The 27,843-nt window shown below is 47.7% G+C and overlaps 1 protein-coding gene across 2 annotated transcripts; it reads left to right on the top strand.

Moving 5' to 3' along the window:
• The first annotated feature begins 795 nt into the window (after positions 1–795).
• LOC137310064 (E3 ubiquitin/ISG15 ligase TRIM25-like) lies at positions 796–27,414 on the top strand. Of its 2 annotated transcripts, none has more exons than XM_067978029.1 (6): positions 796–1,428; positions 2,929–3,024; positions 3,714–3,944; positions 12,477–12,499; positions 13,455–13,588; positions 24,050–27,414. In XM_067978029.1, exons 1-6 carry the CDS (start codon positions 868–870, stop codon positions 24,577–24,579), a joined length of 1,575 nt encoding a protein of 524 aa, XP_067834130.1. In that variant the 5' UTR covers positions 796–867; the 3' UTR covers positions 24,580–27,414. The 2 variants fall into 2 exon arrangements, with proteins under 2 accessions (XP_067834130.1, XP_067834129.1); XM_067978028.1 differs by having other exon boundaries at positions 13,455–13,663.
• The last annotated feature ends 429 nt before the right edge of the window (positions 27,415–27,843 follow it).

The raw sequence follows: 27,843 nt of genomic DNA, 5'->3' as shown, positions 1-27,843 counted from the left end.
AAAGGACAACCTTCTCATCCCAGGAATCAATCCAGTGAATCTTCGTTGCACCGCCTCTAAGGCAAGTATATCCTTCCTGAGATAAGGAGACCAAAACTGTGCGCAGTACTCCCGGTGAAGTCTCACCAAAGCCCTGTATAATTGTAGTAAGACTTCCTTACTCTTGTACTCCAACCTCTTGCAATAAAGGCCAACATTCCATTTGCCTTCCTAATTGCCTGCTGTACCTGTGTGCTAACTTTTGTGTTTCTTGAATGAGGACACCCAGATCTCTCTGAACACCAACATTTAATAGTTTCTCACCATTTCAACAATATTCTGTTTTTCTGTTCTTCCCACAAAAGTGAATAACCTCACATTTCCCCACATTATACTCCATCTGCCACCTTCTTGCCCACTCACTTAACCTGTCCATATCCCTTTGCAGATTTTCTGTGTCCTCCTCACAGCTCACTTTCCCACGATGAACCTTTTAACTTTTTCTGTATATTTTTCTATTCCTCCCAGAGAGCTCCTTCCCTTTCCTCTCTGGGGGATTTGTGAAGGTTATTGTTCCTCTTTATATCAGTTTTAAATCATTTGTTAAACCGTTTAGGGTCTGGTCTGAGCTGATTAGTTTTCGGTTTGTGTTTACTGAGTCCAGCTTGCTGTATTCTGGCTCCAGATTGTAAAATTGCAATCTTGTTTTTCTGAGCTGCTACTGCAGGCCTGAAAGGGTTAATCTTCAAACAAAGTGAGTCACGAAACTGAAACTAACTTTGTCACTCCTTGCACCGAGTGTTTATTAGAATTTCACTTCCTGCTCTGGTTCCTCTCTCTCTCTCTCTCTCTCTGTTCTGTGTGAAAACTCTTTCAGGTGCTGCAGGAATGGAGCCCGGAGCTTTCGAGGATGAATTAACCTGTGCTGTGTGTCTCCAGGTGTACCAGGACCCGGTGATATTACCCTGTCTGCACAGTTTCTGTTTGAAATGTATTGAGGGAGTTTGGGCCCAGACAGCAGGCCCAGGAGGGTTTGAGTGCCCTCAGTGTCGCCGGAAATTCAACCCCAGGCCCAGTCTGGAGAGAAACTTCACGCTGTGTAATATCGTGGAGAAATACAATCGCTCACAGCCTCCTGCTGATTCAGGCCGTGTCATGTGTGATTGCTGTGAAGAAAATCCAACCCCGGCTGTGAAGACGTGTCTGAAATGTGAAGCTTCCTTTTGCTCCCTTCATTTAAAACCACATTTACGGAAAGAGGCCTTCAAGGATCACACCCTAATCGAGCCTACGGCTGACCTTACAGAGAGACAGTGCCTTGACCATAAGAAGGTCCTTGAATACTACTGTAAAGATGATGCAGAGAGTGTGTGTGCTTCCTGTACAATAATAGGGAAACATAAATCCCACACACTGCTGAGCCTCGATCAGGCACAAGCTGCAATTAAGGTGAGCGACACAATTCCTGATATTAAATACAGTGAGGGAGAGTTTTCCTGTTGATGACGAACATTAATTCGAACTGATTGCAGACAGTGCTGATTTAGCCCAGAGTTTTCTTTCTGCCCCGGGTCTGGGTTTACGGCTGTTAATTTTTTGTCAGTCAGATGCTCCCTCCCCTTTCTCTTACAGTCTGTCTGAGAGAACAGGGTGGGCACTGGGAGGGGTGTGAGAGTGAGCCAGGGTGAGGGCATTGTGGAGCTCAGTAATTCACTGTGTGGGTGATGAACTCGATTCTTTCCCCTCAGTCTGGTTCAGCAAAAACTGAAATCGAATACGTCTTTAAATTCAACACAATTTTATTTACCGCGGGGCTTGGTCTCTAGCATCGATTTTGACTCCGGACAGAGCCGTGTCGATCCTAACAGAACAAGACAAGTTACATACAGGAGTTCACACTTTTATACATTTATCAGAGGAGGTGGGCACCTGTACAGCCAGGGTCCACACCAATCATCAGCGGGGCATCGGTAGGCCATGTAAGGTTACATAATTACCGGCCAATTACAGGTAGTACAGGGGCCTGAACATGCAACATTGACAGACACAGATGAATGTATTCTTATCTCCCAGTTTGGAATGCCTTCGTGGTCCTTCTCCACTCTTATCTACTAGCTTGGAATGTTTCCAGCCTTGATCAGCTTATTGCTTTTATTGATTAACCGGCTGTACCAAGACACTCACACCAGAGACTCCCGAGTCCTGTCAGGTCTCTTCCATGATGAGCATCAACAGACCTCTATATCTAACAAACTCAGCATATAACTATCAGCCTTGATGGGGCCCCTTGTCCTGACCCACAGTATGCTGGCTTCGAAGTAACTCCTGTTTCTACTTTGCCACATAAGCAATCCTAGCTTCTAGTATTACTGACTATGTAAGCATTTTCATTAAAGGGGCACTGCGTATGGATTCTCATGGGCACCTGTGAGAACTGGCACTCCATGACATAGGGCTGTAGAGCAGAGCATGTTGGAGCCCTGTGTAACGCTGGGGTATTCTGCCATCTGACCAGCAGGGAGAGGACCATCACCGGTGGGGGGAGTGAGGGACACCCACGGGGGGTGACTCAGGGGCTGGGGGGGGAAACTGTTTCTCACAACAAGAGGGAATTGGTGTTTGAGAAATGCTGGTGTGACTGAGTCTGTCTCCCTTTCCCCTCGGCTGATTCCTGGAAATGGAGGAGCTGAGTCCGTGTGAAAATGCAGCACACGGTGTGTCAGTGTGAAAAGAAGCCGGTGTGTGTGTGGTCACTCAGTTTATACAGGGCAGGGAGCGCCTCTTTACTGAGAGCCACAGAAGGGAATATTTCTGCTCAAGGCCCAGACACTGAGAATCCCCCAAACCACTTTCTATCCACACCCAGTGGGGTCACTCCTGGAACGGAATCATTTCCCCTTTAAATCCCAGTTTGAATCCCTTTTGAAAACTTTCCAATTGCCTTTACAGGAAGAATTGGAGAGAGAAATCGAGAGGCTTCGGGGAGTCCAGCAGAATTGTTCCACCAAACAGCGAGACTTGGAGAGATCAGAAGCTGAAATAAAGGTAGGGAAAAGTGGGACTGGATTTACTCTGGAATCTGCAGCCAATTCAGGACAAACTCTGGGAAATTCCTCCCCAGCTCCCTTTTAAAGGGTGGGAGTGACTCCAAACCCCCCACATGTTCAGGGAGTCTGTTCCAGAGATCGAGGACTCTGGTGTCCAACCTAACTCTGTGCCTATGGATTTTATACACAGACCCTCTGGTCCTACCATCCCGATCCATCTCAATACCTCACCCAACCAGTGAGTCCAATAATCCCTCGATCATTTTAAAAACCTCAATCATGTCCCTCTCGGCCTTTCTCTAAATCGCCCTCCCTCTTGGAGCCGATCCTCAGAATTAAATCCATCAGACTACGTGTCATTCTGGCCACCGTCCTCTCCAGAGTCTCGATCTCCTTCACCAGGTGTGGGCACCAAAACTGGACCCATCACTCCAGGTGTGGATGGACCAGGTGGCAGTGCCATACACAGTCTAAATACAGTGCTCTTTCTTTTAAACTCAAGGCTCAAGGCAACACTCGTTAAACTCTGTTTTCTCTCCCAGTAGACACCCCCCACTGCTCGTCTATCTTTAACGGGTGATCGAGTAGTGATCGAAACAAACTGTCCCGTCCCTGGAAAGTGCCGTGTGCTCAGGGTAAGAGCTGTGTGGAAGGGCCGTTTGTAATGAGAGTTGGTTTGGGTTTCAGACACGAATCAATGAGCTGAAAGGAAAGCTATCGAAGAGCTACTCTGACTGGAGGAGACAGCTGGAAGAAGATGAAGAATACGCACTGAAACTGATCGATGAGGAGGGGCTCCGAGCTCTCTCACAGATTAGAAGCTGTTCTGAAGCATTAAACAAGAGGATGGAACAGATGACATTAATAGATGGAGAATACCATGGTCTGCTACAGAGGGACCCTCTCTCCTTTATTCAGGTACATCTTCAATATAAACAGGGCCATGTCTGGGGAATGGGGCGTTTCTGTGAGGCTGGTGAGAGGGCTGAATTGTTTGAAGATTGTTGGTGGGGCCCAGCAATGGTGCTGCCCCCTCAGCCCTGCCCCAGGAGTGTTGGTGCTGCCCCCTCAGCCCTGCCCCAGGAGTGTTGGTGCTGCCCCCTCAGCCCTGCCCCAGGAGTGTTGGCGCTGCCCCCTCAGCCCTGCCCCAGGAGTGTTGGTGTTGCCCCCTCAGCCCTGCCCCAGGAGTGTTGGTGCTGCCCCCTCAGCCCTGCCCCAGGAGTGTTGGTGCTGCCCCCTCAGCCCTGCCCCTGGGGTGTTGGTGCTGCCCCCTCAGCCCTGCCCCAGGAGTGTTGGTGCTGCCCCCTCAGCCCTGCCCCAGGAGTGTTGGTGCTGCCCCCTCAGCCCTGCCCCAGGAGTGTTGGTGCTGCCCCCTCAGCCCTGCCCCAGGAGTGTTGGTGTTGCCCCCTCAGCCCTGCCCCAGGAGTGTTGGTGCTGCCCCCTCAGCCCTGCCCCAGGAGTGTTGGTGCTGCCCCCTCAGCCCTGCCCCAGGAGTGTTGGTGCTGCCCCCTCAGCCCTGCCCCAGGAGTGTTGGTGCTGCCCCCTCAGCCCTGCCCCAGGAGTGTTGGTGCTGCCCCCTCAGCCCTGCCCCAGGAGTGTTGGTGCTGCCCCAGGATGGAGTGCAGTAAAATGTTGGATTATTCCCCATTCCTGTGACTGGCCCCACCTACTGTTATACATTGAACTCTTTACTCTCAATCCCAAATTCACGGTTTGGTTTCATTGGGTGTTGATTTGTTTGTTGTATAAACAATCGAATAGTGATCATGGGGGAGTTCAATTATCCGAATATAGACTGGGGAAAAAACAGAGTAAAGGGCAAAGAGGGGGAGGAATTCCTCAAATGTGTTCAGGAGAACTTTCTTCAATATGTTTCCAGCCCAACGAGGAAGGAAGCAGTGCTGGATCTAGTTCTGGGGAATGAAGTGGGGCAAGTGGAGCATGTTTCAGTGGGGGAGCATTTGGGAAACAGTGATCACAATATAATTAGGTTTAGAAAGTAATGGAAGAGGACAAGAAACAATCAAATGTGAAAATACTCAACTGGAGGAGGGTTAATTTCTGTGAGTTGAAAAGGGATCTGGCCCAGGTGGGTTGGAAACAAAGATTGGAAGGTAAAACAGTAAATGAGCAATGGGAGGCCTTCAAAGAGGAGATAGTTCGGGTACAGACTAGAGACATTCCTGTGAGGGGGAAAGGAAGGGCATCCAGAGCTAGAGCTCCCTGGATGATTAAAGAAATAGAGATTAAAATGAAACAGAAAAAGGAGGCTTATGATAAATGTCAGGTTCATAATAGTAAACAATTTTACAACACCAAGTTATAGTCCAGCAATTTTATTTTAAATTCACAAGCTTTCGGAGGCTTCCTCCTTTGTCAGGTGAACGATGTGAAAATGGATCACATCGTTCACCTGACGAAGGAGGAAGCCTCCGAAAGCTTGTGAATTTAAAATAAAATTGCTGGACTATAACTTGGTGTTGTAAAATTGTTTACAATTGTCAACCCCAGTCCATCACCGGCATCTCCACATCAGGTTCATAATAGACAGTAATCACAGTAGAGAATCAAACAGAATACAGAGAGTGCAGAGGAGAACTGAAAAAAAGGAAATGAAAGGGGCAAAGATAATGTATGAGAAAAGATTAGCGGGTAACATAAAGTCTTTTAGAAACTTACAAAGTGTAAAAGGGTAGTTAAAGGAAAGGTGGGGCCAATGAAGGACCATAAAACTCCACAGGAAAAGTGATCCAACCGCGGCTATCTAGAGAAGTTAAGGATGGTATTAGATTAGAAGAAGAGGCTTACAATGTTACCAAAAAGAGCAGTCAGCCTGAGGATTTGGAGGGTTTTAGAAATCAGCAAGGGATGACCACGAAATTGATAAAGAGAGACAAAATTGAATGAGAGTAAACTAGCAAGAAATATAAAAACAGATTGTAAGAGTTTCTACAGGAATGTAACAAGGAAGAGATTAGTTAAAGTAAACGTGGGTCACTTAGAAGCAGAGACAGGAGAAATTATAATGGGGATTAAGGAAATGGCAGAGATGTTAAACAAATATTTTGTATCTGTCCTCACCGTTGAAAAGACAAAAACATACCGGAAATAGTGGGGAACCAAGGGGCAAATGAGAGTGAGGAACATAAAGTAATGACGATTAGTAAAGAAAAAGTACTGGAGAAATTAATGGGACTAAAAGCTGACAAATCCCCTGGACCTGATGGTCTACATCGTGGGGTTTTAAAAGAGGTGGCTGCAGAGATAGTGGATGCATTGGTTTTGATCTTCCAGAATTCCCTCGATTCTAGAACAGTACCTGTTGATTGGAAGGTAGCAAATGTAAACCCGTATTCAAGATAGAAGAGAGAGAGAAAACAGGGACCTATAGGCCAGTTAGCCTGACATCAGTGGGAGAGAAAATCCTAGAATCTATTATTAAGGACGTAGTAACAGGCACTTAGAAAATCGTAATATGATCAGGCAGAGTCAGCACGGTTTTATGAAAGGGAAATTGTGTTTGACAAATCTATTAGAGCTTTTTATGGGTGTAACTAGCAGGGTAGATGAGGGGGAACTGGTGGATGTAGTATATTTGGATTTTCAAAATGCATTCGATAAGGTGCCACAGAAGATTAGGGCTCATGTGATTGGGGGTAATATATTAGCATGGATTGAAGATTGCTTAATGGACAGAAAACAGAGAGTAGGAATAAACGGGTCATTTTCGGGTTGACAGGTTATTACTAGTGGGGTGCCACTAGGATCAGTGCTTGGGCCTCAGCTGTTTACAATCTATATCAATGATTAGATTAGTGGACCGAGTGTAATGTATACAAGTTTGCTGACAATATAAAGATAGGTGGGAAAGTAAGCTGTGAGGAGGATGCAAAGAGGCTGCAAATGGATATAGACAGGTTAAGTGAATGGGCGAGACGGTGGCAGGTGGAGTATAATGTGGGGAAATGTGAAATTATCCACTTTGGCAGGAAGAATAGAAAAGCAGAATATTTTTTAAAAGGTGAGAGACTAAAAATGTTGGTAGTCAGAGGGATTTGGGTGTCCTTGTACAAGAATCACAGAAAGTTAACATGCAGGTACAGCAAGCAATTAGGAAGGCAAATGGTATGTTAGCTTTTATTGCAAGGGGGTTGGAGTATAAGAGTATAAGAGTAAGGACGTCTTGCTGCAATTATACAGGGCTCTGGTGAGACCATACCTGGAGCATTATGTACAGTTTTGGTCTCCTTACCAAAGGAAGGATATACTTGCCTTGGAGGGGGTGCAACGAAGGTTCATTAGATTGATTCCTGGGGTGAGAGGGATGTCTTATGAGGAGAGATTGAGTGGAATGAGTTTATATTCTCTGGAGTCTAGAACATAAGAACATAAGAAATAGGAGCAGGAGTAGGCCAATCAGCCCCTCGAGCCTGCTCCGCCATTCAATCAGATCATGGCTGATCTGATCCTAACCTCAAATCTAAATTCATGTCCAATTTCCTGCCCGCTCCCCGTAACCCCTAATTCCCTTTACTTCTTGGAAACTGTCTATTTCTGTTTTAAATTTATTTAATGATGTAGCTTCCACAGCTTCCTGGGGCAGCAAATTCCACAGACCTACTACCCTCTGAGTGAAGAAGTTTCTCCTCATCTCAGTTTTGAAAGAGCAGCCCCTTATTCTAAGATTATGCCCCCTCGTTCTAGTTTCACCCATCCTTGGGAACATCCTCACCGCATCCACCCAATCAAGCCCCTTCACAATCTTATATGTTTCAATAAGATCGCCTCTCATTCTTCTGAACTCCAATGAGTGGAGTCCCAATCTACTCAACCTCTCCTCATATGTCCGCCCCCTCATCAAAAGAATGAGAGGTGATCTCATTGAAACATATAAGATTCTGAGAGGGCTCGACAGGGTAGGTGCTGAGAGGTTGTTTCCTCTGGCTGGAAGTCTAGAACTAGGGGGCATAGTCTCAAGATAATTAGCCCATTTAGGACCAAGATGAGGTGAAATGTCTTCACTTAGAGGATTGTGAATCTTTGGAATTCTCTACCCCTGAGTGCTGTGGATGCTCAGTCATTGAGTATATTCAAGACTGAGATTGACAGATTTTTGGAAACTAATGGAATGAAGGGATTATGGGGATTGTGCGGGAAGTTAAGTTGAGGTTGAAGATCAGCCATGATCTGATTGAATGGTGGAGCAGGCTCGAGGGGCCGAATGGATTAAAATAGATAAAGAGGAAGTACGAAAAGGGTTGACAGCGCTCAAAGTAGAAAAGTCACCCGGTCCGGGTGGGATGCATCCTAGTTTGCTGAGGGAAGTAAGGGTGGAAATAGTGGAGAGTCTGTCCACAATATTTCAATCCTCCTTGGATATGGGAATGTTGCCAGAGGACTGGAGGATTGCAAATGTTACACCTCTGTTCAAAAAAGGGGAGAGGGATAAACCCGGCAACTACAGGCCAGTCAGCCTAACGTCGATGGTGGGGAAATTTCGAGAGACAATAATCTGAGACAAAATTAATTGTCACTTGGAAGAAAATGGGATAATAAACGACAGACAACACAGATTTATTAAAGGCAAATCGTGTCGGACTAACTTGATTGAATTCTTCGATGAAAACTTGTCAGCAAAATTGAAGCCCATGGGATTAAAGGGACAGTGGCAGCATGGACACGAAATATGCTCAGAGACAGAAAGCAGAGAGTAGTGGTGAACGGTTGTTTTTCAGACTGGAGGGAAGTTTATAGTGGTGTTCCCCCAGGGGTCAGTATTCGGACCATTGCTCTTTTTAATATATATTAATGACCTCGACTTGGGTATACAGGGCATAATTTCAAAGTTTGCAGATGTCACAAAACTCGGAAATGTAGTAAACGATGTGAAGGATAGTAACAGACTTCAGGAGGACAGAGACAGACTGGTGAAATGGGCAGAAACATGGCAGATGCAATTTAATGCAAAGAAGTGTGAAGTGATGTATTTTGGTGGGAAGAATGAAGAGAGGCAAAATAAACTAAATGGTACAATTTTAAAGAGGGTGCAGGAACAGAGAGACCTGGGGGTGTACGTACACAAATCTTTGAAGGTGACAGGACAAGGTGAGAAGGCTGTTTAAAAAGTACCCAGGATCCTTGGCTTTATAAACAGTGGCATAGATTACAAAAGCAAGGAAGTTATTCTAAACCTTTATAAATGACTGGTTCGGCCCCAGCTGGAGTATTGTGTCCAATTCTGGGCACTGAACTTTAGGAAGCATGTGAAGGCCTTAGAGAGAGTGCAGAGGAGATTTACTGGAATGGGACCAGGGATGAGGGACTTCAGTTATGTGGAGAGACTGGAGAAGCTGGGGTTGTTTTCCTTAGAGCAGAAAAGGTTAACGGGAGATTTAATTGAGGTGTTCAAAATCATGAAGGGTTTTGATAGAGTAAATCTGGAGAAACTGTTTCCAGTGGCAGAAGGTTGGCCTTTATTTCTAGGGGGATGGAGTATAAAAGCAGGGGAATCATGCTACAACTGTACAGGGTGCTGGTGAGACCACACCTGGAGTACTGCGTACAGTTCTGGTGCCCTTATTTAAGGAAGGACATACTTGCATTGGAGGCAGTTCAGAGAAGGTTCACTCGGTTGATTCCGGGTATGGAAGGGTTGTCTTATGAGGAAAGATTGAACAGGTTGGGTCTATACTCATTGGAGTTTAGAAGAATGAGAGGAGATCTTATTGGAACACACAAGATTCTGAGGGGACTCGATAGGGTAGATGCTGAGGGGATGTTACCCCTCGTGGGGGAATCTAAAACGAGGGGGTATGGTCTCAGAATAAGGGGTCACCCGTTTAAGATGGAAATGAGGAGGAATTTCTTCTCCCAGAGGGTCGTGAATCTTTGGAATTCTTTACCCCAAAAAGCTGTGGAGGCTGAGTCACTGAATACATTCAAGGCTGAGTTGGACAAATTTTGATCAGCAAGGGAGTCAAAGGATATGGGGAAAGGGCGGGAAAGTGGAGTTGAGGTAAAAATCAGATCAGCCATGATCTCATTAAATGGCAGAGCAGGTTCAAGGGGCCGAATGGCCGACTCCTGCTCCTATCTCTTATGGGCTTATAAAGTTCTGTAAACATTGGACACAGATTTAAGATGATCAGCAAAAGAATCAGGTGAGAAGAGGAGAATTCTTTTTACACAGCGAGTTGTTCTGATCTGGAATGCGCTGCCTGAAAGGGCGGTGGAAGCAGATTCAATAATAACTTTCAAAACAGAATTGGATAAATACTTGGAGGGGTAAAATTTACAGGGCGATGGGGAAAGAGCGGGGGAATCAGGCTAATTTGATAGCTCTACCCAAGAGCCGGCACAGACACGATGGGCTGAATGGCCTCCTTCTGTCCTGAATCATACTATGATTTTATGATTTAAAAATAATTGAGAGATCTGATGAGGGTTGTGCAGTTGATGTTGTGTATATGGACTTTCAGAAGACATATGATAAATCATAGAATCATCGATTCATAGAAAGGTTACAGCACGGAAGGAGGCCATTCAGCCCATCGAGTCCACGCCGGCTCTATGCAAGAGCAATCCAGCTAGTAACACTCCCCCACCCTTTCCCTGCAGCCCTGCAAATTTTTCCTTTCAAGTACTTATCCAGTTCCCTTTTGAAGGCCATGATTGAATCTGCCTCCACCACCCCCTCGGGCAGTGCATTCCAGATCAGAACCACTCGCTGTGTAAAAAAGTTTTTCCTCATGTCACCTTTGGTTCTTTTGCCAAACACCTTAAATCTGTGTCCTCTGGTTCTTGACCCTTCCGCCAATGGGAACAGTTTCTCTCTATCTACTCTGCCTGAACCCTTCATGATTTTGAATATCTCTATCAAATCTCCTCGCAACCGTCTCTTCCAAGGAGAACAACCCCAGCTTCTCCAGTCTATCCACGTAACTAAACTCCTTCATCCCTGGAATCATTCTAGTAAATCTCTTCTGCACCCTCTCTAAGGCCTTCACATCTTTCCTAAAGTGCGGTGCCCAGAACTGGACACAATACTCCAGTTGTGGTCGATCTAGTGTTTCATAAAGGGTCATCATGACTTCCTTACTTTTGTACTCTGTGCCTCTATTTATAAAGCCCAGGATCCCGTATGCTTTTTTAATCACTTTCTCAACCTGCCCTGCCACCTTCAACGATTTGTGCACATAAACCCCCAGATCTCTCTGTTCCTGTACCCCTTTTAGAGTTGTGCCCTTTAGTTTATATTGCCTCTCCTCATTCTTCCTACCGAAATATATCATTTAGTATTTTTCTGCATCCCACACAATAGACTTGTTAGCAAAATTAATGCCCATGGGAATAAAGGGACAGGGGCAGCGTGGATACAAAATTGGCTAAGGGACAGAAAGCAGAGAGTAGTTTTTCAGATTGGAGGGAAGTTTACAGTGGTGTTCCCCAGGGGTCAGTGTTAGGACCACTGCTCTTTTTGATATATATTAATGACCTGGACTTGGGTATATGGAACATAATTTCAATGTTTGCGGCTGACACAAAGCTTGGAAATGTAGTAAACAGTGAGGAGGATAGGAACAGACTTCAGGAGGACATGGACAGACTGGTGAAATGGGCGGACACATGGCAGATGCAATTTAAGTGATGCATTTTGGAAGGAAAAATGAGGAGAGGCAAAATAAACTAAATGGTACAATTTTAAAGGGGGTGCAGGAACAGAGAGACCTGGAGGGTCATCGACAGAAATCTTTGAAGGTGATTAGGACAATTTGATCAAGCTGTTAAAAAAGAATACGGGATCCTGGGCTTTATAAACAGGCTTGGAGTACAAAAGCAAGGAAGTTATTCTAAACCTTTATAAATCACTGGTTAGGTCCCAGCTGGAGTATTGTGTCCAGGTCTGGGCACCACTCTTTAGGAAGGATATGAAGGCCTAAGAGAAGGTGTAGAGGAGATTTACTAGAATGGTACCAGGGATGAGGGACTTCAGTTATGTGGAGAGACTGGAGAAGCTGGGATTGTTCTCCTCAGGGCAGAGAAGGTTAAGGGGAGATTTAATCGAGGTGTTCAAATCATGAAGGGTTTTGATAGAGTAAATAAGGAGAAACTGTTTCCACTGGCAGGGAGGCCAGTAACCAGAGGACACAGATTTAAGGTAATTGGTAGAAGAACCAGAGGGGAGATGAGGAGAATTTTTTTATGCAGTGAGTTGTTCTGATCTGGAATGCGCTGCCTGAAAGGGCGGTGGAAGCAGATTCAATAATAACTTTCAAAAGGGAATTGAAGGGGAAAAATTTGCAGGACTATGGGGAAAGAACAGGGGGAGTGGACTAATTGGATAGCTCTTTCAAAGAGCCAGCACAGGCACGATGGGCCGAATGGCCTCCTCCTGTGCAGTATGATTCTTTGATTCTATTGACTGATTTGATCTCCTCTCTTTATTCACAGAACTCGAAGCAGCTCCTTTCCAGGTAAGTTCCTCTCAGTCATACAGTACCTGCTGCTGATAGGGAACCTTCACCTGTATCTGGGAGAAGAGTGAAAGTAGAATCACCGCTTGGAAACCTCCCCAGATCAGGGGCTTCCAAATGGGGCGAATATTGAGTGATGTTTAACTGTGGTTTGAGGGGTTCTTGGCTCAGGCAGCCTGTGGGAAATGGGAGTGAGATGGGCTGTTCCATCGGTGTGTCGAGCTTCTCAGGAACCTGTTGGACAGGAATTGAGAGTGAGAGAAACCTGCAGTGACCTGTATCTAACCGAGGCTTCCTAAAGGCTCCATGTGTGTCAGTGACAGCTTTATTCCATTGGGTCAGTAAGTGCTGTGTGATTGGCTTGTTCTATCAACCAGCCCATGGAGAAATGAGGAGAGGGGCAGGTCCCAGTGTCAGAGTGACAGTAAAATGTCTTGTGATTGGCTCATTCTATCCACTAACAGAGAAATGAGTGTGTGCTGAAATTTCCCAGTAATGTCAGTGTGACTGGACACTCTGTGAGGGAATCCCACCGATCCCAGGTCCCTGGGAGGCTGTTCCTTCTCCTCTCCTCACTTCACATGATCGTAGTGAGTGTGTTCCTGCAGAGAGGGGGGAGCACAGACTGGAGACCCTCGGGATAATAATAATTATTAATAATGGAAAGATAAGGGCTCCAGTACAGAGAAACTGGACTGAACACAGACGGCTTTGAAAATCACAAACTGAGCTGAAGTGACAGCAAACCAGGATCCCACTGCACGTGTGGAGATCAGTGTGAATGCAGGGAGACTGCAAATCCCGGGATTCTGCCATTCTCAGGATGGGTTGCTGCGGGGTGTCAGTACGAGCATTAGAAGGGGTGCAGGTTGTCGCACTGATCACTCGTTCCCCTTTGGGTTTCTGATCTGAAATGTCCCCACTGATAAAAACATTCTCTCCTCTTTCATTACAGAGTGACTGAGACTCAGAGAGTCACAGACCCAGATGTTCCAGCGCTCACCCTGAACCTGTCCAAAATATCTCAACTTATCCAGAAGAGGCTGAATGGATCGGAAAAGTACCACTCAGACATATTGGGAATGATAAGTGAGAACGTGCAGCTTTTCTCCAATTCTGGGCACCACACTTTAGGAGAGATGTCAAGGTTAAGAATTTCAGGAGGTGAGGAGGCACTTAGATTAAAGCCCTCAGGTTAGAGATGATTGCCGTTAGCTGGGCTTGTCTGAGACATGAAGAAACTGTTATTAAATCATTAAAATAAGATTTCCAAGGCGATTACGATCAATATACTGATTGGACTGAAAGAGGAGGAAGGCGGTGTGTACTGAGGACATCTGAATGGAGAAGCGGGGAAGTTATGTTAAACTTGTATCAAACCTTGGTTAGACCACACTTGGAGCACTGTGCACAGTTCTGGTCTCCATATACCTTGGTTAGACCACACTTGGAGCACTGTGCACAGTTCTGGTCTCCATATACCTTGGTTAGACCACACTTGGAGCACTGTGCACAGTTCTGGTCTCCATATACCTTGGTTAGACCACACTTGGAGCACTGTGCACAGTTCTGGTCTCCGTATACCTTGGTTAGACCTCACTTGGAGTACGATGCACAGTTCTGGTCTCAATATTATAAAAAGAATCTAGAGGCACTGGATAACGTGCAAAAAAGATTCACAACGATGATGACAGAACTGAGAGGTTATAAATATCAGGAAAGGTTGAACAGACTGGGGCTCTTTTCTCTCAAAAAGAGAAGGCTGAGGGGTGACCTGATAGAGGTCTTTAAGATTATGAAGGGGTTTGATGGGGTAGACGTAAGGAAGATGTTTACACTTGTGGGGAGACCAAAACTAGGGTCATAAATATAAGATAGTCACTAATAAATCCAATCGGGAACTCAGGAGAATCTTCTTTACTGAGAGAGTGGTGAGAATGTGGAACTCGCTCCCACATGGAGTAGTTGAGGCGAACACACAGATACATTTAAGGGGAAGCAAGATAAAGACATGAGGGGGAAAGGAATAGAATGATACACTGAAAGGGTTAAATCAAGTCGGAGGGAAGAGGCTCATGTGGAGCATTAACACCAGCATGGACCAGATGGGCCGAATGGCCTGTTTCTCTGCTGTTCATTCTATGTAATTCTATTGATGTCGAGGCCTTGGAGAGGGTGCAGAGGAGATGTACTAGAATGGTACAGGGATGAGGGACCTCAGTTATGTGGAGAGATTAGAGAAACTGGGATTGTTCTCTTTACATCGAGTCACATCAAGTCTACAGCACAGAAACAGGCCATTCGGCCCAACTGGTCCATGCCGGCATTTATGCTCCACACGGGCCTCCCCTCTCCCTACTTCATCTCACCCTATCAGGATACCCTTCTATTCCTTTCTCCATCATGTGCGTATCGAGCTTTCCCTTCAATACATCTGTGCTATTTGCCTGAACTGCTCCTTGTGGTGGTGAGTTCCACATTCTCACCACTCTCTGGGTTAAGAAGTTTCTCCTGAATTCCCTATTGGATTTATTAGTGACTATTTCCCATTGATGACCTCGAGTTTTGGACTCCCCCACAAGTGGAAACATTTTCTCTCGAAGGCTCGAAGGGCCGAATGGCCTACTCCTGCTCCTATTTTCTATGTTTCTCTACTTCTACCCTATCAAACCCTTTCATTATCTTAAAAACCTCGATCAGGTCACCCCTCAGCCTTCTCTTTTCTAGAGTAAAGAGTCCCAGCCTGTTCAGCCTTTCCTGATAAGTTTATCCTCTCAGTTCTGATATCATCCTTGTGAATCTTTTTTTGCACCCTCTCCAATGCCTCTATACACTATTTATAATATGGAGACCGGAACTGTTCACAATACTCCAAGTGTGGTCTAACCAAGATTCTATACAAGTTCAACATAACTTCTTCACTTTTCAATTCTATCCCTCCAGAAATGAACCCCAGTGATGATTTGCCTTTTTATGGCCTTATTAACCTGTGTCACTACTTTTAGTGATTTGTGTGTCTGTACCCCCAGATCCCTTTGCTCCTCTACCCCATTTAGACTCTTATTGAACAAGCAGTTTGTGGCCTCTTTATTCTTCCTACCAAAATGCACCACCTCACACTTATCTATATTACAATTCATTTGCCAATTACAGCCGACTCTGTAAGTTTATTAATGTCTCCTTGTATTTTGACACATTCTTCCTTTGTATTAACCACACCCCCCAATGTGCTGTCGTCTGCAAATTTTGAAATTGTACTTCCAATTCCCGAATACAAATCATGAATGTAAATTGTGAACAACAGTGGTCCCAGCACCGATCCCTGGGGAACACCACTTCCCACCTTTTGCCAGTCTGAGTAACTACCCTTAATCCCGACTCTCTGTTTTCTGTTTTGTAGCCAACTTGCTCTCCATTACCTGCTCATTTATCCTGAGTGCAGAGAAGGTTAAGGGCAGATTTAATAGAGGAGTTCAAAATTTTGAGTGATTTTTATAGAGTAGAGAGGGAGAAACTGTTTCCAGTGGCAGGAGGGTCTGTAACCAGAGGACACAGATTTAAGGTAATCAGCAAAAGAACCAGAGGGGAGATTTGGAGAATTTTTTTTACAGTGAGTTGTTCTGATCTGGAATGCGCTGCCTGAAAGGGCGGTGGAAGCAGATTCAATAATAACTTTCAAAAGGGAATTGGATAAATACTTGAAAAGGAAAAATTTGCAGGGCTATGGGGAAAGAGCGGGGAAGTGGGACTAATTGGATAGCTCTTTCAAAGAGCCGGCACAGGCACGATGGGCCGAATGGCCTCCTTCTGTGCTGTAAGATTCTAGGATTCTATAGGGGACTGCCAGTATAGAATCATAGAAAGGTTACAGCACGGAAGGAGGCCATTCGGCCCATCGAGTTCACGCCTGCTCTTTGCAAAAGCAATCCTGCTAGTCCCGTTCCCCCGCCCTTTCCCTGTATCACTGCAGATTTTTTCCTTTCAAGTAGTTATCCAGTTCCCCTTTGAAGGCCATGATTGAATCTGCCTCCACCACCACCTCGGGCCGTGCATTCCAGATCCTAACCACTCGCTGTGTAAAAAAGTTTTTCCTCATGTCACCATTGGTTCTTTTGCCAATCACCTTAAATCTATGTCCTCTCATTCTTGACCCTTCTGCCAATGGGAACAGTTTCCCTCTATCTACTCTGTCTGGACCCTTCATGATTTTGAATACCTCTATCAAATCTCCTTGCAACCATCTCTGTTCCAAGGAGAACAACCCCAGCTTCTCCAGTCTATCCACGTAACTAAAGTCCCTCATCCCTGGAATCATTCTAGTAAATCTTTTCTGCACCCTCTGTAAGGCCTTCACATCTTTTTTAAGTGCGGTTCCCAGAACTGGACACAATACTCCAGTTGTGGCCGAACCAGTGTTTTATAAAGGTTCATCATGACTTCCTTGCCTTTGTACACTATGCCTCTATGTATAAAGCCCAGGATCTCTCTGTTCCTGTACCCCTTTTAGAGTTGTGCCCTCTAGTTTATATTGCCTCTCCTCATTCTTCCTACTAAAATGTATCACTTTGCATTTTTCTGCGTTAAATTTCATGCCACGTGTCCGCCCATGCCACCTGCCTGTCTATACCTCTTGAAGTCTATCACTATCCTCCTCACTGTTTACTACCCTTCCAAGTTTTGTGTCAACTGCAAATTTTGAAATTGTCCCCTCTACACCCAAGTCATGAATATATATCAAGGAAAGTATCTCCAAGCACTGGCACCTAATAGACCACATCATGGTCCGAGCGAGGGACCGCAAAGATGTCCGCATCACCTGGAGCCGCCGACTGCTGGACTGACCACCGACTAATCCACTCGACCATCTCCATCAACCGAGCCCCAAACCGGCAGCGGCAGAAAAAACTCTGCCGCAGGAGACTTAATGTCGCTGGACTCAAAGACCCTGAGGAGAAAGACCAACTCAGCCGTCGCCTTACAACCAATCTGGTGACGACCAATGATCCAGAGTCCCAGAGTGCCCACAGCGTCTGGTCCGCCCTAAAAGCCACCATAGTCAGCACCTGCGAGGAGACGCTCGGTCTCTCGACCAGGAAACACCAAGACTGGTTCGACGAGAACTATCAGGAGATCCAGGATCTCCTAGACCGCAAAGGCAAGGCGTTCCTGAATTGGCAGCTCCACCAAAACTCGAGTGAGAGGAAACAAGCCTCCAGGCAACTGAAGGCCGAGGTGCAACAAAGAACCCGTGACCTAAAGAACAGATGGTGGGTGGAAAGAGCGCAGGAAACTCAGCAACTCGCCGACAACCACAACGTGCGCGGCTTCTTCAGCGCAATTAAAGCCATCCACGGTCCGAGTACCCAGGGACCTACCCCACTGAGAGCCAAACATGGAGAGGCGCTCATCAAAGACAGAGAGGCAGTCAACGCCCGCTGGAGAGAGCACTTCGAGGACCTCCTCAACCAAGACCCAGTCCTCGACACAAGTACCCTCGACACTATCCCGCAACACGCGACCCGCCACCATCTCAGCACAACCCCAGCCCGCCACCATCTCAGCACAACCCCAGCCCGTCACCATCTCAGCACCACCCCAGCCCGCCACCATCTCAGCACAACCCCAGCCCGCCACCATCTCAGCACAACCCCAGCCCGCCACCATCTCAGCACAACCCCAGCCCGCCACCATCTCAGCACAACCCCAGCCCGCCACCATCTCAGCACAACCCCAGCCCACCACCATCTCAGCACAACCCCAGCCCGCCACCATCTCAGCACAACCCCAGCCCGCCACCATCTCAGCACAACCCCAGCCCGCCACCATCTCAGCACAACCCCAGCCCGCCACCATCTCAGCACAACCCCAGCCCGCCACCATCTCAGCACAACCCCAGCCCGCCACCATCTCAGCACAACCCCAGCCCGCCACCATCTCAGCACAACCCCAGCCCGCCACCATCTCAGCACAACCCCAGCCCGCCACCATCTCAGCACAACCCCAGCCCGCCACCATCTCAGCACAACCCCAGCCCGCCACCATCTCAGCACAACCCCAGCCCGCCACCATCTCAGCACAACCCCAGCCCGTCACCATCTCAGCTCAACCCCAGCCCGCCGTGAGGTCAAAAAAGCCATTCGACAACTGAAAAACAACAAGGCCCCCGGTGCTGATGGAATCCCCGCTGAAGTACGAAAACATGGCGGAGAGGCACTCTTGACACGAATACACGACCTTATCACCCTTGTCTGGAAGGAAGAGAGCATGCTGGGAGATCTCAGAGACGCCGTAATTGTGACCATCTTCAAGAAAGGAGATAGGTCCGACTGCGGAAATTACAGAGGGATTTCCCTAATGTCCACCACGGGAAAGGTCATCGCGAGAATCCTCCTCAACCGCCTCCTTCCAGTGGCCGAAGAGCTCCTCCCTGAGTCTCAATGCGGCTTCCGCCCATCAAGAGGCACAATGGACATGATCTTTAGCGCGCGACAAATCCAGGAAAAGTGCAGGGAGCAGCATCAACCTCTGTACATGGCCTTCTTCGATCTCGCAAAGGCCTTCGACTCTGTCAACCGTGAGGAATTGTGGAGCATCCTCCTCAAATTCGGCTACCCCCAGAAATTCGTCACCATTCTCCACCTGCTCCACGATGACATGCGAGCCGTGATCCTCACCAACGGATCCACCACAGACCCAATACGAGTGCAAACTGGGGATCAACCAGGGCTGCGTCATCACACCAACGCTCTTCTCCATCTTCCTCGTTGCAACACTCCACCCCATCACCATGAAGCTCCCCGCCGGAGTGGAGCTAACCTACAGGACAAGTGGGAAACTGTTCAACCTTTGACGCCTCCAGGCCAGAACCAAGACCACCCCAACTTCGGTCATCGAGCTGCAGTACGCAGACGATGCCAGCGTGTGCACACACTCAGAGGCCGAGCTACAAACCATCGTCGACACATTCACCGAGGTGTATGAGAGAATGGGCCTCAGGCTAAACATCCCGAAAACAAAGGTCCTCTCCCAGCCCGCTCCTGCCACACAACACTGCCCCCCGACCATCAAGATCCACGGTGAGCCTCTGGACAGTGTGGATCATTTCCCATACCTCGGGAGCCTCCTCTCGGTGCGAGCAGACATCGACGATGAAATTCAACATCGACTCCAAAGCGCCAGTGACACCTGAGGAACAGAGTGTTCGAAGACCGAGACCTCAAATCCAGCACCAATGGTCTACAGAGCAGCCGTGGTCCCCGCCCTCCTGTACACATCAGAAACATGGACAATGTACAGCAGACACCTCAAATCACTGGAGAGATATCACCAACGTTGCCTCCGCAAAATCCTGCAAATCCACTGGCGGGATAGACGTACCAACGTGAGCATTCTCTCCCAGGCTAATATCCCCAGTATCGAGGCACTGGTCACGCTCAACCAGCTGCGATGGGCGGGGCCACATTGTCTGCATGCCCGACACAAGATTCCCTAAACAAGTGCTCTACTCCGAGCTCCGCAATGGCAGGCGATCACTAGGAGGGCAGAGGAAACGCGAGACGGACACTCTCAAAGCCTCCCTAAAAAAATGCAACATCCCCACTGACACGTGGGAATCGCTTGCCCTAAATCGCCCAAACTGGAGAAGAAGCATCCACGAAGGCGCCAATTACCTCGAGCGTCACCGAGTGGAGCACGCGGAGGCCAAGCGTAAGCAGCAAAAAGAGCGCACAGAATCCAGAGCGTCTCACCCACCCACCTTATCAAACACTACCTGCCCCACCTGTGGCAGAGTCTGCGGCTCCAGGATTGGACTATTCAGCCACCGCAGAACCCACCCTCCCGGAGTGGAAGCAAGTCATCCTCGACCCTGAGGGACTGCCAAAGAAGAAGATTTATCAAGAAAAGTAGTGGTCCCAGCACCAACCCCTGGGGAACACCACTGCACACCTCCCTCCAGTCCGAAAAACAACCGTTCACCACTACTCTCTGTTTCCTGTCACTTAGCCAATTCTGTATCCATGTTTCCACTGCCCCCTTTATTCCATGGGCCGCAATCTTGATGATAAACCTACCATGCGACACTTTATCAAATGCCTTTTGGAAGTCCATGTACATCACATCAACTGCATTACCCTCATCTACCCTCTCTGTTACCTCATCAAAAAGCTCTATCAGGTCAGTTAAACACGATTTGCCTTTGACAAATCCGTGCTGGGTTTCCCTATTCAATCCACACTTGACCAAGTGACTGTTAATTCTGTCCCGGATTATCGGTTCTAAAAGTTTCCCCACCACTGAGGTTAAACTGACTGGCCTATAGTTGCTGGGTTTATCCTTACACCCTCTTTTGAACAAGGGTGTAACATTTGTGATTCTCCAGTCCTCTGGCACCGCCCCCCGTATCTACGGATGTTTGGAAAGTTATGGCCAGTTAGCAGGTCGGGTTAGTTGTGTTCAGACAGCTGGGAATATCCCCGAACTTTAATCTCAGGTCCCTGTGTGTGTGGATCAGGAGCCTGAGATTAATCCTCAGTCGTCAGTGACACCTGCTTTAAACATTCCTCACTGCAATGGGCCAAAGCTTCACCCGCCATGGGTCAGGTAGGGGCGGGGTTACACACTGTCAATCAGAGTGTCTCTTAAAGGGACACTGTCCCTCACAGGGCTGTCAGTATCTGTGCTCCGGGGAGGGGGCAGAATCAGCTCAACAGGGGGAGCCCCTGTCCCAGGGATTGTCATCGAGCAGTCGACAGGGATCGGGGGGAGAGCGGGAATATTCCAAGGTGTGTTTATATCACAGGGGATCACAATGTTCATAATTTCTATTTAACCCTTTATGTTTCTATTTAACCCTTTCTGTTCCTAGTTAACCCTTTCTTTCTCGGTGACGTTTCTTCAGTCAGGGTTCAGTGCGAGGGATTCGAGGGTCGAGTTCCTGCACCTGTTCCCTCCTCGCAGCTGGGAATTGGTCCAAGTCTCAGACCCAGGGCGAGAGGGAGTGTTGGTGAATTCAGAGTGAACAGGGAGCAACAGTTTAATGTACAGAAGGGACATCAGATTCATCTCAATTGACAACAGAATCCTCACTACTGTGTGGAAATTAATGGAGACTTTAATCAGAGCTGTGAGCAGGATGGAACAGTAACAGGAGGGGGAGAGCCCAGGGCACACTCCTGTATTCAGGATGGGACAGTAACAGGAGGGAGAGAGCCCAGGGCTCACTACTGTCTTCAGGATGGGACAGTAACAGGAGGGAGAGAGCCCAGGGCACACTCCTGTATTCAGGATGGGACAGTAACAGGAGGGAGAGAGCTCAGGGCACACTCCTGTATTCAGGATGGAACAGTAACAGGAGGGAGAGAGCCCAGGGCACACTCCTGTATTCAGGATGGAACAGTAACAGGAGGGAGAGAGCCCAGGGCACACTCCTGTATTCAGGATGGGACAGTAACAGGAGGGAGAGAGTCCAGGGCACACTCCTGTATTCAGGATGGGACAGTAACAGGAGGGAGAGAGCCCAGGGCTCACTACTGTATTCAGGATGGGACAGTAACAGGAGGGAGAGAGCCCAGGGCACACTCCTGTATTCAGGATGGGACAGTAACAGGAGGGAGAGAGCTCAGGGCACACTCCTGTATTCAGGATGGAACAGTAACAGGAGGGAGAGAGCCCAGGGCACACTCCTGTATTCAGGATGGAACAGTAACAGGAGGGAGAGGGCCCAGGACACACTCCTGTATTCAGGATGGGACAGTAACAGGAGGGAGGGAGCCCAGGGCACACTCCTGTATTCAGGATGGAACAGTAACAGGAGGGAGAGAGCCCAGGGCACACTCCTGTATTCAGGATGGGACAGTAACAGGAGGGAGAGAGCCCAGGGCACACTCCTGTATTCAGGATGGAACAGTAACAGGAGGGAGAGGGCCCAGGGCACACTCCTGTATTCAGGATGGGACAGTCACAGGAGGGAGAGAGCCCAGGGCACACTCCTGCATTCAGGATGGGACAGTAACAGGAGGGAGAGGGCCCAGGGCACACTCCTGTATTCAGGATGGAACAGTAACAGGAGGGAGAGAGCCCAGGACACACTCCTGTATTCACGATGGGACAGCAACAGGAGGGAGAGAGACCAGGGCACACTCCTGTATTCAGGATGGAACAGTGACAGGAGGGAGAGAGCCCAGGGCACACTCCTGTATTCAGGATGGGTCAGTAACAGGAGGGAGAGAGTCCAGGGCACACTCCTGTATTCAGGATGGGATAGTAACAGGAGGGAGAGAGCCCAGGGCACACTCCTGTATTCAGGATGGGACAGTAACAGGAGGGAGAGAGCCCAGGGCACACTCCTGTATTCAGGATGGAACGGTAACAGGAGGGAGAGAGCCCAGGGCACACTCCTGTATTCAGGATGTAACAGTAACAGGAGGGAGAGAGCCCAGGGCACACTCCTGTATTCAGGATGGGACAGTAACTGGAGGGAGAGAGCCCAGGGCACACTCCTGTATTCAGGATGGGACAGTAAAAGGAGGGAGAGAGCCCAGGGCACACTCCTGTATTCAGGATGGAACAGTAACAGGAGGGAGAGAGCTCAGGGCACACTCCTGTATTCAGGATGGAACAGTAACAGGAGGGAGTGAGCCCAGGGCACACTCCTGTATTCAGGATGGAACAGTAACAGGAGGGAGAGAGCCCAGGGCACACTCCTGTATTCAGGATGGAACACTAACAGGAGGGAGAGAGCCCAGGTCACACTCCTGTATTCAAGATGGAACAGTAACAGGAGGGAGAGAGCCCAGGGCACACTCCTGTATTCAGGATGGGACAGTAACAGGAGGGAGAGGGCCCAGGGCACACTCCTGTATTCAGGATGGAACAGTAACAGGAGGGGGAGAGCCCAGGACGCACTCCTGTATTCAGGATGGAACAGTAACAGGAGGGAGAGAGCTCAGGGCACACTCCTGTATTCAGGATGGGACAGTAACAGGAGGGAGAGAGCTCAGGGCACACTCCTGTATTCAGGATTGGACAGTAACAGGAGGGAGAGAGCTCAGGGCACACTCCTGTATTCAGGATGGGACAGTAACAGGAGGGAGAGAGCCCAGGGCACACTCCTGTATTCAGGATGGGACAGTAACAGGAGGGAGAAAGCCCAGGACACACTCCTGTGAGCTGTGTGTTCCCAGTACAGCCAGTGCTGAGATTGTGGGGCTGTAACTGTGAGTCTGTGGGATGTGTTGTGTGCCGGTGAATCCCCTCCATTGTGTCTGGGAGAACGTGTGCACAGTGCCAGGGGCTTGTGTGATTAAACTGACTGCTAATGTGTGTCTCCACTGCAGTGTTTGCACTGAGTGTACAGCACTGGGACCCACACACTGCTATTTAACAGGGATTCTGATCAAAGGCCATTTATTCAACAGGGGATGAACACAGTCTAAGAGGTAATATGGGGCTGACAGTGTCTGGGAAATACTGACACTCCCACCCTGCAGCTGTCAATCATTGATGGGAGTGGAATAACCCTGTCTGACCAATCTCTTCTCTCCCCTCTAGGGCAAAGGTCAGCGATGAGCCTGGATCCAAAGACAGCAAACTGGAACTTGGTTCTGTCCAATGATCTGAGATCAGTAACAGGGACTGGACATGAACAACCCTACCCACCTCACCCAGAGAGGTTCGCAGTCTGGCCCCAAGTCCTCTGCTCCCAGAGTTTCTCCTCAGAATCCCATTCCTGGGATGTGGAGACTGATGGGGAAGACTGGAGAATAGGGATTGTGTGTGGGAGCGCAGAGAGAGAGGAGGGAGAGTCTGGTCTCGGGGAAAACAGTAAATCCTGGTGTTTACGTTATGGTTTGTTTGGTGTTTCTCTCAGTGCCGGTCACAATTCCCGGTTCACTGACCTCCCACCGATCCCGTCTAAGAGCCGGATCCGAGTTCAGTTGGACTACGAGGCCGGGACTGTGTCATTTCACCGGGTCACTGACTCACTGACACATTTACACACATTTCAAACCACATTCACTGAACCCGTGTTTCCGGCATTTTGTTGTTGGGAAGAAACATCCCTAAAACTGTTAAATTAATCCTGATAGCGGAGACTCGGTGACATCACTTCCTGTTCGGGACTGATGTCACTTCCAGGTCTGCCCTTCTGATGATGTCACTTCCAGGACTGCTCTTCTGATGATGTCAGTTCCAGGTCTGCTCCATATGATGATGTCACTTCCAGGTCTGCCCCTCTGATGATGTCACTTCCGGGAGCGTGTCTCTGATGATGTCACTTCCAGGAGTGCCCCTCTGATGATGTCACTCCCCGCTCTGTCCCTCTGATGATGTCACTCCTGGCTCCGCCCCCTCTGATGATGTCACTTCCGGGAGCACCTCTCTGCTGACGGTATTTCCGGGTCCGCACCTCTAATTATGTCACTTCCAGCACTGCCCCTCTTTGTCAGGATCCGGGGTCTTTGTGATTTTCTTTGTTCGGGTCTGTCACTAAAGCTAAAAATAGCTGCTTTTGGTGAGTTTGCTTGTAATTCGTAGCGTTCCAATTAATTGTCTCCTTCAGTTGTAGAATTTTACCACTTTAGTTGCAGAATTGTCGTGGTATTAATCACAGTAGTGAATCAGAATAGTGGCAGGCACGACTGTATTAATCTCAGTAGTGAATGGTAGTGACAGGGCATGACTGTATTAATCTCAGGAGTGAATGGTAGTGACAGGGCATGACTGTATTAATCTCAGTAGTGAATGGTAGTGACAGGGCATGACTGTATTAATCTCAGGAGTGAATGGTAGTGACAGGGCATGACTGTATTAATCTCAGTAGTGAATGGTAGTGACAGGGCACGACTGTATTAATCACAGTAGTGAATGGTAGTGACAGGGCATGACTGTATTAATCACAGTAGTGAATGGTAGTGACAGGGCACGACTGTATGAATCACAGTTGTGAATGGTAGTGACAGGGCACGATCGTATGAATCTCAGTAGTGAATGGTAGTGACAGGGCACGACTGTATTAATCTCAGTAGTGAATGGTAGTGACAGGGCACGGTCCCTTTAAAGTGCTGCTGTGAAAATCTGAGGCTGGGGTTTGAAATTGTTCTTTGACGGTCGCTCCAAACAGTGATGGTGAATCGACAGCCCGAGTTACACTGACTTCAGTGGGAAAGAAAATGGTGCGGGTGTAAAATGGGCTGTCCATTCACTATCGCCCGTGTTGCACTAACACCAGAGACTAATTTCACCCCCGGGGTCTCCTGGGCATCGCTGAGAGCTTCTGGGACTGCCCAGGGGGGGTAACACATCTGTCTGCAACTAAGCAAATGTATTGATTCATTGGACCAGACTGGGAACTTTTAATCTGTGTTTTATGGGGTGGTGATTTTTAGTTTATTGGACAGTAAGGTTCCTCCAGGGCTCACAACCAACATGAAATGGGAGTATTATGGGATGTTACTGAGGTGACTGAGTGTGTGAGACACAAACAGGAAAATTGCCCCACCAATTGGAGTCTACAATCAGCGTCCCAGGTGGTCATGGGTGATAATGGGACATTTTGTGATAACCAAAAACCAAAGGGTCAGGAAAACGATGTGTGAGTGACCGGTGAGAAACAAAGATCACCTGGGAACAACCCCCAAAGGGCATCAATCAGGAATCAATACACAATCCAGTGAAAGTCAGGAAAGGGGAGTTAACAATCGTTAATTGATAGCTTTCTCTTGGAGACGGTTGTGTCCTTGCTTATACTGAACAGTGAGAAGAATATTTTATAACCTGGGCTCTACCCGAGAGATCGGGACCACGCAGGGGGAGATAAGCAAATACCTCCAGACACCCCCCGGTCTGTTGATCAGATAGCCTGAAAGCACAGGAATGGCTTGTATTTGATGTCACGTTCGGTGTGATTTTGGGAAACAGCTGTGTGTGTAAATGTGATATTTTGCACGTGAGGCAACCAGTCTGTGGAACGCATGATGGAGATGCCCTGAAGGACGGGTCTCAGACATGCTCAGTCATGTTGACAACACCACGACATGAAATGGTTAATGTGCTCAGGAGAGTGAGGACAGATACTGGATCACTACTGATTTACACTTGGTAATCAAGGCACTGACACATGCTCCATAGAGAAACCGACCAGTTAATGAAACAATCAGGATAGTGTTAAACACACTGGTACCTATCAGAGGGATTGAAATTAAAGTAAAGACGGACATAGAATTTGGATTTCCAAAATTCAGGTTTGGATTCCTTCGAGTTAACGATGAAATTGGGACAACTGAGGGCCGGGGAGAAATAATACTGAGCCAGAATTATCCACAAGATGGATAATGGTAAAAAGGAGAGCTGGAGGATCTTTGAAGTCCAAGATTTCTTGATGATATGGTAGTATTTGGGGGGAGCCTAGTTTCTGTAGTTTTCTGTACAATGTATTATGATTTTCTTTGTCTGTATCATGATGTGTGATATTAACCAAATGAAACTTAGATTAGAAGAGCAAATGGCTGGAGATCGGTCTGTGATGCTCACAGGATGAGGACCTTAGATAAGGCCCCAGGATCCCACAAAGGAGGGTGGGGGGAGATTGTAGAAGATTAAGACTGAGAAGTAATGAGGGAAACCACTTTCTTAGATTACTTCTGTAGTTTAAAACCCCTAATATTGATAGACTGACAGTGCATTCAAAACAACGTAATGCTGACATTGAAAAGGGGACCTCTACCCCTGGGGATCATGAATGGAGGGAGGTCGTCTATAATGTGGGACAGCATCCTTGGGTGAAAATCATGTCTCTGCTTTTTGTTATTATACAGCTTGTTATGATTGTAACACTTTTCTTTCTCATTTGTCGTATTTGAAAGAACTTTTTTGTAAATGTGACGCTGATTAAACTTCTTGTAACAATGTTTAAACTTATCTGTGGTGAGTGCAATTCAGATTCAATGAATGGGTTAAAGTGAGTTGTTCGATCTCACACTCAATTGAGGGGCGACTGAAGGATTTTGGACTTTCAACACCAGTTATTAATTACCTGCTAAAGGAGCTGAGTTTGGTTAAAAATATTATTTCAACAAAGGAACGGTTAAACTGACTGTTCAAGGCAGCATGCTGGGAAGGTTGGCCAAATTGGAAAAGTTTCATTCAGCAGATTGTCTCGAAGGTTAAAGGTAAGACAGATACAAGGCCTTGAAAGTCTGTGAGAAGCTGTTGTAAACATCAGATGCTGTAATATCAACTTGTTCAAACCATGGGAAAGAGAGAGAGGGAAAAGTAACAACAGTGAGTTTTGCCAGCAAGAGTGGGGAGAAGTGAGGAGGGAGTGGGGGAGAAGAGGGAAGAAG

Source organism: Heptranchias perlo, unplaced genomic scaffold (assembly GCF_035084215.1).
Source record: "Heptranchias perlo isolate sHepPer1 unplaced genomic scaffold, sHepPer1.hap1 HAP1_SCAFFOLD_209, whole genome shotgun sequence".
NCBI lineage: Eukaryota > Metazoa > Chordata > Chondrichthyes > Hexanchiformes > Hexanchidae > Heptranchias > Heptranchias perlo.
This window is presented reverse-complemented; position numbering and strand designations above follow the sequence as displayed.

Coding starts and splice junctions, on each gene's coding strand:
- LOC137310064 (XM_067978028.1), top strand. CDS start 868: ATGGAGCCCGGAGCTTTCGAGGATGAATTAACCTGTGCTGTGTGTCTC. Junction 1,429..2,928: donor AGGCACAAGCTGCAATTAAG/GTGAGCGACACA, acceptor TTGCCTTTACAG/GAAGAATTGGAGAGAGAAAT. Junction 12,500..13,454: donor TCGAAGCAGCTCCTTTCCAG/GTAAGTTCCTCT, acceptor CTTTCATTACAG/AGTGACTGAGACTCAGAGAG.